This window comes from Myotis nattereri (genome assembly GCF_964212035.1).
Source record: "Myotis nattereri genome assembly, chromosome: 5".
NCBI classification, from domain to species: Eukaryota; Metazoa; Chordata; class Mammalia; order Chiroptera; family Vespertilionidae; genus Myotis; species Myotis nattereri.
In genome coordinates, this window is record NC_138080.1 from 107,490,433 (window position 1) to 107,503,151 (window position 12,719).

The 12,719-nt window shown below is 45.0% G+C and overlaps 1 protein-coding gene across 1 annotated transcript in view; it reads right to left on the reverse strand.

Annotated features, from left to right (window-relative positions):
• Nucleotides 1–12,719, reverse strand: part of RSPH10B (radial spoke head 10 homolog B) — a 30,218-nt gene that overhangs the window by 7,744 nt on the left and 9,755 nt on the right. The window contains exons 7-15 of the mRNA XM_081090871.1: nt 11,594–11,770; nt 10,282–10,438; nt 8,882–9,003; nt 7,603–7,792; nt 6,532–6,646; nt 5,373–5,452; nt 5,129–5,277; nt 1,713–1,820; nt 67–210 (exon numbers count right to left, since the gene is read on the reverse strand). Of these exons, the coding sequence (XP_080946997.1) occupies nt 67–210; nt 1,713–1,820; nt 5,129–5,277; nt 5,373–5,452; nt 6,532–6,646; nt 7,603–7,792; nt 8,882–9,003; nt 10,282–10,438; nt 11,594–11,770 (1,242 nt within the window). The remainder of the gene's footprint in view (nt 1–66; nt 211–1,712; nt 1,821–5,128; nt 5,278–5,372; nt 5,453–6,531; nt 6,647–7,602; nt 7,793–8,881; nt 9,004–10,281; nt 10,439–11,593; nt 11,771–12,719) is intronic.

Here is a 12,719-nt window from a genome sequence, read left to right on the forward strand (position 1 = left end):
GCCCAGGATAGTTTTGAGGGTGGTGACCCATTCCAGAATGAAACCACCCCTTGCTCCAAATTCTACCTTATCTGTTGGCAGATACTCGATCCCAGCTCTGTTTCCAGTGAAGTCATCACGTAGGACACTTACATGGGATTTGGTCATTTGGTCAGTAACAGAGATGGATGCGAAGCTCAAGAGAGCCTCAAAGAATTCCAGGAACACGAGCTGAAATAGAAGAAATTAGAGTCTCATTCATCCTGACACACCTGGAGGCGGGTCAGCGCTCACCTCGGCGTTTGTTTCTCTGCTCCAGACACCACCACCCCCTCCTCAGGGCTGAAGGATCCTGGGTGTACGCGAGGTTGCAATCAAACCTACAGCATTTAAGAGGCCTATTATATGTCCTATTATTCCATCTGTAAGCCGCTTCTCTACTTTGATGAAGACATTTTATAACAGCTAATGGAGGACCGTCATTTTCCAAAGTGTTTCCTTTTTTTTTAAGTAGAAAGTGGCACCCAGAAACCAAGTGTCGAGTGTGTTACCCACTTGGCAGCCGTCCTGTCCCCCTCTCCGCACCCACGTGGCCCCGACACGGGCCTGCAGAGTGCGTGCACCTGGGGCTGGCTGGCTCGGACTTTGTCCAGCTGTTGGTCTTGAGCCCAGGGCCCTTTTGAGTCTGAGCTGGAACAGGCCCCTAATTTGACCAGAGGCTCCAGGCCGGCCTCTACCTGCTTCCAGGAGCAAGAACCTTGCTTCCAGGGAAGACCCAAAACTTGGTTCTTCCAGTCGGTCAGCATGCCCGCAGCACCAGGGTCCCTGGTCTGACAGTTTGCTGAGACCTGCCCAAAGATGGGTCTAGTCTAGCTGGAAAAAGGAGACATTTGCCTGCTGCAAGAAACGCTAACAATTAAAGACACATACCTAACTCAAAGGAGGAGGAGACCAATCAGCATCTTTGAGTATATGACATGTACACCACAGGACATATACACGAATTCAATTGCTAAATAAATTATCCATGAAACAGCATGGTAGTTTCATATTCTTTTGACTTTGGTCATTGTTTCCTTGTAGAGAGAGCCTGAGAAGGCACACGCGCATTTCTTTAATTATCGTCACCTGAAGCCAGTGGCGTTGGCAAAGCCACATCCTGGAAACACGCTTGGCCAAAAGGCAGGAGTGTTGTCAGCTTGACCTTCAGCCCAGGTGCCAGGGGGTGGGTTTTGTTATTTAAATCCAGCCAAGCACCAGGAATACCCAAGAATGCACATAATGTCCTTTGTCTTGACTTTTAGTAAAACTTCCTGTTTTTTGCTGTATGTATAAAATAAACACGCTGTATTGGCTCTGGGTCCCTGTCCCTGTCTCTCCATCAGAAGACAGTTGTCCCACCTGGCCCCAGCTTTTTCCTTCCATCTCTGTGTCTGTCTCTTTCATTTTCTCAATCCCCAGCCGCCCCTACTCAGGAACCGGACCACTCTCTAGCCGCACTGGACGCGTAGAAGAGAGAAATATTTACATTTCCTGACATCTGAAGTCTTCGTTTTAATCTTAATCTCTAGTTTTCTAATACAATCAAGGATACACACACATACACACACACACACACACATTATAGTTTTGCATGGGTTAGAATTCTTTTCAATCAAATCTTGGTTCTAGTATCCGAGGCAAAACAAACAGCCTGAATGGGATCTATACCACTGAGCCACCTCACTACAGACCTCAAGTTCCAAGTTGCTGTCAATTCCATCATACATGAAAGGATTGTCTTCCGCTATGACCTCCACAAATTTGGTTGATGTTAATTCCTTATTTATCATTTTAAAGTCCTATAAAAGAAACAACCAATCAAACATAAGGAACTATAATTACAAACATCTCTATGTTTTCTACATCAATTTATATCAGTACAACGCTGTAAGAAAATATACCAGAAATGGGTATCTTGAAAACTGATAGTTTTGTGAAGCATTCTGGATTCACATTGGTAGTTACCTCTTCTCCTAACCTAATCCTTCAAAAGTAACAGTGAAGCCCTAACCGGTTTGGCTCAGTGGATAGAGCGTCGGTCTGCAGACTCAAGGGTCCCAGGTTCAATTCTGGTCAAGGGCATGTACCTTGGTTGCACACTAGCCAGTGGGGAGTGTGCAGGAGGCAGCTGATCGATGTTTCTCTCTCATCAATGTTTCTAACTCTCTATCCCTCTCCTTTCCTCTCTGTAAAAATCAATAAAATATATATATATAAAAGTAACAGTGAAGATTTTAAAGGGACATAAACACAGGACAGAGAATGGGAAAGTGGGTGATCCAGATGTGAGACAGCAACCCACTCTGCAGGTGGGGAAGTGGGGACAGGGACTCAGCAGAACAGAGGAACAGGAGCTCAGGGAGGCTGGAGGCAAGGCAGGACCCCTGTGGGGGAGAGGCACCTCTGAGGGTCACACAGCAGGTAGGGCTGACACAGGAAGACTCCCTGGGAGTTGAGGCGAAGACCTTTCCACTTCTAAGCTGAAGAGAGGCTTGTTCTCAGATACTGAACCAGAGAGCACGTGGCCTGAAAAACACGTGGTCCCCTAAAGTCACAGAGCTGCTGAAACAGGACGCGGAAGTGCATCCTGGGAGGTTCCTCCCTCCACACCGACCCTCCTCCTCCCCTCCCCTCTAGGAATGGTGAAAACCAGGCTTATGAACCCCAGGAGGTAGGAGAAATCCTCTCTTGAAAAACTGTACATCAAGAGATCAATACCGCCAAAACCGGTTTGGCTCAGTGGATAGAGCGTCGGCCTGCGGACTGAAGGGTCCCGGGTTCGATTCCAGTCGGGGGCATGTACCTGGGTTGCGGGCATATCCCCAGTAGGAGATGTGCAGGAGGCAGCTGATCGATGTTTCTCTCTCATCGATGTTTCTGACTATCTTTCTCCCTTCCTCTCTGTAAAAAAATCAATAAAATATATTTTTTTTAAAAAAGAGATCAATACCGAGCCCTAGCTGGTTGGGCTCAGTGGATGCAGCAGTTCTCAACCTGTGGGTCTCGAACAATGAAAATGCATCCTGCATATCAGATATTTATATTATGATTCATAACAGTAGCAAAATTACAGTTATGAAGTAGCAACGAAAATAATTTTATGGTTGGGGGTCACCACAGCATTGAGGAGCTATATTAAAGGGTCGCAGCATTAGGAAGGTTGAGAACCACTGGATAGAGTGTCGGCCTATGGACTGAAGGGTCCCGGATTCCATACAGTCAAGGGTACATGCCAGGGTTGCAGGTTCGATCCCCAGTAGGGGGCGTGCAGGAGGCAGCTGATCAATGAGTCTCTCATCATTGATGTTTCTATCTCTCCCTCCCTCTTCCTCTCTGAAATCAATAAAAAAAATAAAATAAAATAAGAGATCAATATCTACAGATAATAGTGTCAACAATAAATAAAATAAAAAACTTCATTTTCCCATTATCATTATACCCCCCAAAACACAGGGTATACACGGAATAGTCTCCATTCAGGAAGGGAGAACATGGTAAGCAAAAGTACAGGAAAATACAATAAACTTTCCTTTTCCTCTTGAGTTTTATAAATGATGTCTTGTCTGACAGTTGAAGCAAAAATTATAACACTGTCTGATGTGGTTCTAAACAAAAGAGGAAGTATCAATTATAAGTGGTGGGGGTGAAGAGACGTAAGGGAAGCAGGGTTTCTGTACTTCACTATATTAGTAAAATGATGACACCAAAATGAAATTCTAAAACCTTCCAAGTGACCCACAGGAAGGCAAGGTAAAAGAAAGCAGAGAAATGAAAAACAGAAGAAACAAAATAACTGAAAAAAGAAACAGCAGACTTACACCTAACATATCAGTAACTACATTAAATGTAAATGGTCTATCACCAATTAAAAGACAGATATTGGCAGACATTGCTGGTGTGGGTGTAAAATGGTCTGACCACTTCAGAAAATATGTTGGTGGTTTAAAAATTTTTTAAATATTTATTACGAAACCCAACTATAATCTTGCACATTTACCCCAGAGAAATGAAAACTGTCCACAGTACACAATTGTTCATACTGTCTTTATTCATGACAGCCACAAACTATAAACAACCCAAATGTCCATAGGTGAATGCATAAACAAATCTTCGTGGTGTGTCCATCAAACGGAATGCTATCAGCAATAAAAAAGAACTGTTGCCCTGACCTGTTTGGCTCAGTGGATAGAGTGGCGGCCTGCGGACTGAAGGGTCCCAGGTTCGATTCTGGTCAAGGGCATGTACCTTGGTTGCGGGCACATCCCTGGTGGGGGGCGTGCAGGAGGCAGCTAGCTGGTCAATGTTCCTCTCTCATTGATGTTTCTAACTCTCTATCCTTCTCCCTTCCTCTCTGTAAAAAATCAATAAAATATATTAAAAAAAAAAAGAACTGTTGCCTAGCTGGTGTGGCTCAGTGGTTGAGTGTCAACCTAGGAACCAGGAGTTTATAGTTCGATTCCCAGTCAGGGCACTAGCCCAGGTTGTGGGCTCAATCCCCATTTGGGGGCATGCAGGAGGCAGTCGATCAATGATTCTCATCATTGATGGTTCTATTTCTCAATTCCTCTCTGAAATCAATAAAAATATATTTTTTTAAAAAGAAAGAAAGGCTCTAGCCAATTTGGCCCAGTGAATAGAGCATTGGCCTTTGGACCAAAGGGTCCCGGGTTCGATTCCAGTCAAGGGCACATACGTTGGTTGCAGGCTCCTCCCGGCCCGGGCCCTGGTCGAGGTGCAGGCAGGAGACAACCAATCGATATGTTTCTCTCACATTGATGTTTCTGCCTTTCTCTCTCTCTTCCACTCTCTGTAATAATCAATGGAAAAATATCCTCAGGTGAGGATTTAAAAAAATAATAATTAAAAAAAATCACATACTTTATAAAAAAACGATTTTCCTATAGACACTAGACTGTCAGTTTTTCATATACACACAGCACTTAAATTTCTTAAAGCACTCTATCCCCTATTAGTATCCAATTACTCCTTTCTGCCCAAAGAGACCCGGGAGACGTTCCTTGGCTATGAAACCCATCCCAGATCTTCACCTCACCGTTTGTGCACCCTGGCTGGCATACGCTTCCTTTAATTACAATCATTTGCTTACTTTGAGCATCCAGAGGAAGTGCCTCATCTTCATGGTGAGCTCGTGGGGCGGCGCTGGGCTCGGCCTGCAGTACGCCAGGTAAATCTCCCAGCACATGTCGATGTAATTCATTGAGTAGAGGGACCGCTGTTGCCCACTGAATAAACTGCCTAGAAATGCCACAGAAAGGTAAACACGCAAAGCATGGTTCCAACGTTACACTTTGAAGAAATAGTGAATAGAATCCTGTTGGTTCTGTGTTTACCTTTTACATGGCAGGCGTTGGGATGAATGTTCTCTGTCATCAGTTTTGTGAAACACAGAAAGAGCGAGGGGCTTCTGTGTCTGTGATTAAAAAGATATGATCACTCCCCCCTCCAGGAGGTGGGTCCCCCCCTAAGGGCTCGGGAACTGGCTTCTAACAAGCAGAGTATAGAAAGGGAAAAATAGTGAATGTCTGGGAGACAGTGCAGCTGTCACCGCTGTGACCAGGTGGTCAAGGTGAACATCACCAGTAATGAGACAGTGACGTCAGATTCCCTGATAGGATGTGACGGGAAGCACAGCTCACCTCCCTGATATTCTTCCGCAAAACCCCTAGGCTCAGTGGAATGAGGGGAAAGCTCTGCAGACCAAAATCGAGGGATATTTTATATTAACTGACCGATACTCTTCAAAAGTGTCAGGTCGTAGAAGACAAAGTCTGAGAAACTATCACAGATTGTAGGGGATTAAGCTATGCCAGCTTTCCACAATGTGGGATCCTGGATTGAATCCCGAAACAGAAACGGGACAAGGGTGGGAAAATTCAGGGAAATTCCAATAGAGTCTGTAATTTACTTAATGGCACTGCAGCCATGGTAGTTCCTTAATTTCCATACGTGCACCTTGGTTCTGCAAGATGCTATCCGGGGAAGCAGTGAGGGGTCTGCACGTCAATTTTGCTCCAAGAGAGACAGGAAGTTCTGGCCGAAGGTCAAGTTGGTTGTGACTATTTCTGAGTAAAACCCTGAGAGCTATTTGCAGGTACTGACACATGACGAGTCACATCTGAAGGGTTCCACGTTTAAAGCTGGTATCTGATGGTTTTGTGGTTAATATTTTTGTGTCCAGCCCTTAAGTTCTAGAGTTTGTGAAAATAATGATGAGAATGAAAAGACAAGAGGCCAGCCCTCGCTGGGCGGTTCTGCTGGTTGGAGCATCTTCCTGCGTACCAAAAGGTGGCGGGTTCGATTCCCGGTCAGGGCCTGTACCCAGGCTGCAGGTTGGATTCCCGGACAGGAGACAACTGATCAATGTTTCTCTCTCTCTCTCCCCCTCTCTCTGAAACCAATTTTTTTAAAAAGAAAGAAAGAAAAGAGGACAAATGTAACTAACGGCCAGCTCTGCCTGCGTCCTCTCCCAGGGCCCAGAAGTAGACTTACTGGTATTCTTTGTGATGAATGTGGTAAGCCAGCTGCAGGAGATAGGTCAGAAATATTCTCAAAAGTATTTTTGTAAATGGAGAATGAATCTCTTCAACTGGTATGCCACTGTATTCTGGAATAAGAAAATTGAAGAGGATGATTAGTATTTTCTAGAATCTTCTCTTTTATTTTCTCCTGCTACACAATCCCAAGCACTGAGTACTTTTCTTCCTAGAGAATACTCGGATCTGTATATCCGCATCCACCTAAAAATCAAGTCCTGCTCGAAAGATCTTTATCTAGTCACTTTACACAAGAAACTTTCAAAGTCTCGTGTCCCAATGTGTTTCCAAGTTTTCTGAGCCTAATTTAATTAATGCTGATAATTCTAAATGGATTCCAGGTCTATTTCAAACACTCAAATTTGAAGTGAGTAGTTCTAATATTTTATTTTTCAAGTAGATAACTGGAGGCTTTCAGTCCTGCCTCCCAGAATTCAGCTGAGAGGAGTAAAACCTTCAAAGTCATTAAATTTACTGCATGAACTTTCTAATTTGAAATCGAGACCAAGCCCAAGACTATCTGAAGCCTTTTCTAGGCTATTCTAAGCCGTTCGCTCTCCCTGACACCCTCTGCTTCCTACCCGACAATTTAGCATGTTTTTATTATAGATCAGAGGTAGGCAAACTTCTCTGCAAAGGGTCAGGCAGTAAATACGTTAGGCTTTGTGGGCCAGTCCCTGCCACAACCACTCAGTTCTGGTGTTTTAGGGCAGAAGCCACCACAGACAATAGGTACAGAAATGGGCATGGGTGTGTTCCAATAAAACTTTATTTATAAAAACAGGCAGGGAGCCCCTGCTTTGCTGACCCTCCCAGCTGTAGATGGCCATGGGGTTGCTGTTACATCACCAGATGCCTCTTCAAGTGCATTTTAAGCACCTTGAGCAGAAAGATGCCACGTGCTGATTTCGGCAACACCCCTCCCAGCCTCTGCCTTCACCCCTCAACACCTCCTAACTGGGTTCCTGGTGACAAGCTGTCACACTACCCTTTGAACTGAGAGGTGTGCCGGGCCTGGAGTACTCACCACTTATTACCCTGTCCATGTCGGCGAGAGTTATTTTATGGTGGTGAAATTTGCAATCCTTTAGAAACCTCCAGAACTGAAGCTTCGTCATCAGAAAGGTGTTATCCGGGGACCGCTCACATCCTAGGCTGCTGTAGAAGCTGTAAATTCTCCTTAATTCTGTAATATTTCTTAAGATAGCATATTCTACCTGAAAGGAGAAAGCCATGCGTATCTTAATCTTGCCCGATGAGAACGAAAGCAGAGAAACACCTGTTTGCTAGATTAATGCGATGACACAGGGGAAGTAGGAGCATTCACCTCTGGTCACTGAGAGCTCAGCGAGGACTATACTCCCCCCGCCCGGCCCCAGGCCAACAGCATGCAATTTCTGAGTGACAGGAGAAGACGTGCGGTCATCTGGACAGGGGAACCCCTTTCTTGCTGCTCGGTGCTAGCAGCCGTCTGAACGGCAGCAACCAAATTCTCTCGTCTACAGATCAATATCCCGCAGGAGCACAGACACAAAAATCCTCAACAAAAGACTAGCAAATCGAATCTCGCAACATATTTAAAAATATAACATGTCCACACCAAGCGGGGTTTATCCTGGGGTTGCAAGGTTAGTTCAACCTTTGAAAAGTCAGTCCGTGTAAGTCACCGTATTGGTCACTAGGAAGAAAGGACGCATGATCGCATCAATGCATTTGACAAAATGCAACATCCATTCCTGACGGACACCCTCAGCAAACTGGGAGCGGGAAGGCATGGTGAGGAGGGGAACTGACAGAGGCAGGTTGGAAGGAGGGCTGGATGTCAGGGGATCGATTAACCAGTGACACTGACTGACAGCAAAGGCAGCTGTTTGGATGGGAAAGGATATGCATGTACAGCCAGGAGGCTGCGGCTTGCTCCAGCTGAGACAAGAATGATCCAGAACCGGCTCAGGAAAAGACACCCACGCTTTGGCAAAATGATTCTGAGAACAGATAATAAAGACATATAATCCTGAGAAGACATCAGATATACCCAAACGCGGGACAGAACCGACCAGTGCCCTTCAAAAGTCTCAAAGTCCGGGAGACAGAGGAGCCGTGACAGACTGGAGGAGGTTAAAGGATGGGGAGGACCAGGCTGGGTGGGACCCAGGCGGGACCCTGGAACAGAAGAGGGCATCAGGAGAGCTGCTGAAATACAGAGTCTATACTAGTGTCCGTCAACTGTCATTAAAAAGTCAATTCTCTAAAAAAAAAATATTTAAGCTTAAATACAAATTTGTAACAGTGCGAAAGGTTCTTACCTGCTTCTTTTCCTCCGGTTGCTCTCCCTTAGGGTACATGTTTAGCAGCAAAGTTAGGTCCAGCTCGATGCTCGAGCCTAGCGCTGATGTACTTTCACTGCCGTTAAGCCTTCTGATAATCTCTAGCAAATGGAGGCAAACACAGGGGATAACGTGACAGGCAATGTTGACATTTTTCAGTGCTATGCCAAAATAATTTCCCACAGATGTGTGATACAAGAGCATTCCAAAATCCCACTAAACAGATGATGCACTATGGCATTATACACCTGAAACCAGTATCATTTCATTAACCAACTAGAGGCCCGGTGCACGAATTCATGCACAGACGGGGTCCCTCTGGGTCAGTGGTTCTCAACCTTCCTAATGCCGCGACCCTTTAATACAGTTCCTCATGTTGTGGTGACCCCCAACCATAAAATTATTTTCGTTGCTACTTCATAACTGTAATTTTGCTACTGTTATGAATCGTCATGTAAATATCTGATATGCAGGATGTATTTTCATTGTTACAAATTGAACATCATTAAAGCATAGTGATTAATCACAAAAACAATATGTAATTATATATGTGTTTTCCGATGGTCTTAGGCGACCCCTGTGAAAGGGACGTTCGACCCCCAAAGGGGTCGCGACCCACAGGTTGAGAACCGCTACTCTGGGTGGTCTGCAGGGATCCGGCCAAAACCCGCAGTCCAATGCCGCCTGCAGCTCCTACCTGCTGCTACTGCTCATCCCAGCCCCACTGTGCCTGCCATGGGCTCGTGCCCAATCAGTCCTGATCAGGAGAGCCTCATGCTGCCACAACAGCACTCACCAGCCATGAGCCCTGCATTTGGCGCCCTCCCAAGAGGAGTGGCCTGTGGGATCAGGCTGAAATCGGCTCTCCAACATCCCCTGAGGGGTCCCGGATTGCAAGAGGGCACAGGCCAGGCTGAGGGACCCCACCAGGGAGGGACCACAGGAGGGTTCCAGGGTATGTCCGGCCCATCTTGCTCAGTCCCGATTGGCCAGACCCTAGCAGCAAGCTAACCTACCAGTCGGAGCATCTGCCCCCTGGTGGGTCAGTGCATGTCATAGCAACTGGTCGACCGGTAAACTGTCTGTCCCCTGGTGGTCAGTGCACGTCATAGCGAGCAGTTGAGCTGCCTTAGCATATCATTAGCATATTACACTTTGATTGGTTGTTCTGTTCTGCCATTCGGTCTATTTGCATATTACCCTTTTATTATATAGTTGGATGTCACCCCAGGACATTCAGTAAATGAATAAATAGGCAACCGAGAGAGCAGTTGCTCCCAGGAAGCTTCTGCCTTCTGCGGGGTGAGGGGTGTTGTGATGAGTGGAGCAGTGGAGAACGCAGGCCCATGAACTCTCAGCCGGCAGGGGGACCTCCTTACCGGCACTGGAAGACCCTCCATACTGGCTCTCGAGGACAGACACGGCAGATGGGTCTTGGTAATGTACTAATTCGTCGTCGAGACTTAGAAACTCCGCTATGTGGTCATCGGAGAAAGGGCCAGTATACACGCGTCCATTCTTGAAAGTTAATTGGCCCTGCAGATAGAAAGGTAACTTGTGAAGTTTAGGGAAAAGGTTCCTTAGAAAGTCATTGGTAAATGTACATCAAAATCTTTCTCAAGAGTTTGGAGTTTTGCCCTGGCCGGCTTGGCTCAGTGGTTAGAGAGTCAGCTCACAGACAGTGGTGTCTCGGGTTCAAATCCCGGTCAAGGGCATGTCCTGGGTTTTGGCTTTGATCCCTGGCCCCAGTCGGGAAGTGTGCAGGAGGCAACCAATTGGTATGTCTCTCTGACATCGATGTTTCTCTTTCTCTCTTCCCTCATCCCCTCCCTCCAGCCCTTCTACTCTTTCTAAAAATCGATGGGAAAAAATATCCTTGGGTGAGGATTAACAAACCAACAAAGAGTTTTGAGTTTCTGTTTGTTTTTAAGATATGCACTTAGTCCACACATAATCAGGTTCCTAGACTCTCATGTCACTGCAGAAATCCTCCTCCTCCTGATTCTCCTTCTCTTCTCCCCTCTCTTCTTGCTGTATCTGCCTCACAACCTCTCCCCAATTGTAAGTACCCCTAGATCACAGGATGTGTCTTATTAAACTATGCTAATGGCCAGCAGAGTGCCCATCACAGAAAAGGGACTCTCTTGGTATTTGTCAAACCCAGACCATTTGTCAGTCTGATTCAGAGATGGGCAAATGACCCAGTTCAGTTCAGTGAACCTCAAGATGTTTGTGGAAAGCTTCTTGAAAAAGAGATTCTGCTCCCCTTCTACTTAGTGTGGGATGTGGATGTGAAGGCAGGAACCACAGCAGCCATCTTGCAATCATGAGGGAGGGGCAGTGTAAGGGTGAAACTGACATGGCAGGGGACATCATGGATAGACAGCGAAAACCTGGCAACACTGAATTGCTGAATCAAACCAACATAGAAGCCCATGTTATTTTTTATAATTTATAGAAGATTAAGCTAGATTTTCTACAACCAAAACCACACACACACACACACACACACACACACACAACCTCTAAATATCAGGAAACTATGTTGGTAATTATTTTTAAATTTGTGTAATCGTCTGAAAAAAGCAATAAGTTATCCTATGCAAATTGGATAGAGAATGGCACGCCTTGTACTGTGTTTCAAGTGCTTTACATAGTCCTTAAAATGTGACCTCACAGACCTGTACTCACCATGCCATGTTTTTTATTGGAAACCCACTCCCCCTCATATATGGCTCCACTGGCGTAGTAAAACTTCCCGTGGCCATGACGACATCCATCTACAAAGTTCCCTCTGTATTCGTTTCTCAAAGGATACTGGGTGTTGGGGACTCTCTTTAGAAACCATGTGTGTGTCCCTAAACCATTCTGAAAAGGAAGGAAATGCCCATGAGAAATGTTCAAGATATTTCCTCTTTGTACTTGAATCTGCTGACAGTTAGGTGTGGGTTAAAAACAATGACTTATTTGAAGGGGCAAAGAACATGGACTTCAGGGTCTCAGCTCAGCTACTTCCTAACTAGCCTTCTGACCTCAGGCAAATTATTGAAGCCTTTGTCTTTCGTCTGTAAAATGGAAATAATATCTACCCTGCAGGTTGGGTGCAAAGACTGAAGATAGAAAGTGCCTGACTTGATAGTGATTATTTTAGTTATTATCTTTAATTTTATTTTTAACCTGCAGATTGATAAAAAAAAAAAAATCCTACTTTCCAGTGGTAACCTCAACTAAGCCCTAAACATGTATACACCTGACAATAGAGCTTCAAAATATATGATGGATCCAGAAGGAGAAATAGACAAATCTTCAATTAAACCTGGACACTTCAACACTCTCTCTTAGACACGGATAGAAAAAGTAGACAGAAAATGAGTGATGACCTGGAAGACCTGAACAATCACAGTGATCTAGCTGACATCTGAGGAACATTCCACTCCACAAAAGCAGAAACACATCTCGCATCCACCAAGACAACCACTGTCTGGGCCGTAAGATAAGCATATTTAAAAGGAATGCAATCATACAAAGTGTGTTCTTGGACTACAGTGGAACTAGTAAACTATAAAATCAACAATAGAAAGATATCTGGAAAAATCCCCAAATATTTGGAAATGAAACAACATACTTCAAAATAATTTATAGGCTAAAGAGTAAGTCACGGGGAAATTAGAAAAGATTTTGAACTGAACAAAAATTAGAACATAGTGTATCAGACAAAGTTGGGTACAGACAAAGCAGTGCTTAGAGGGAAAAAGCCTGTAGTATTAAATGCTTATATTAGAAAAGAAGAACTGTACCCAATTAGTAAGGCTCCCAC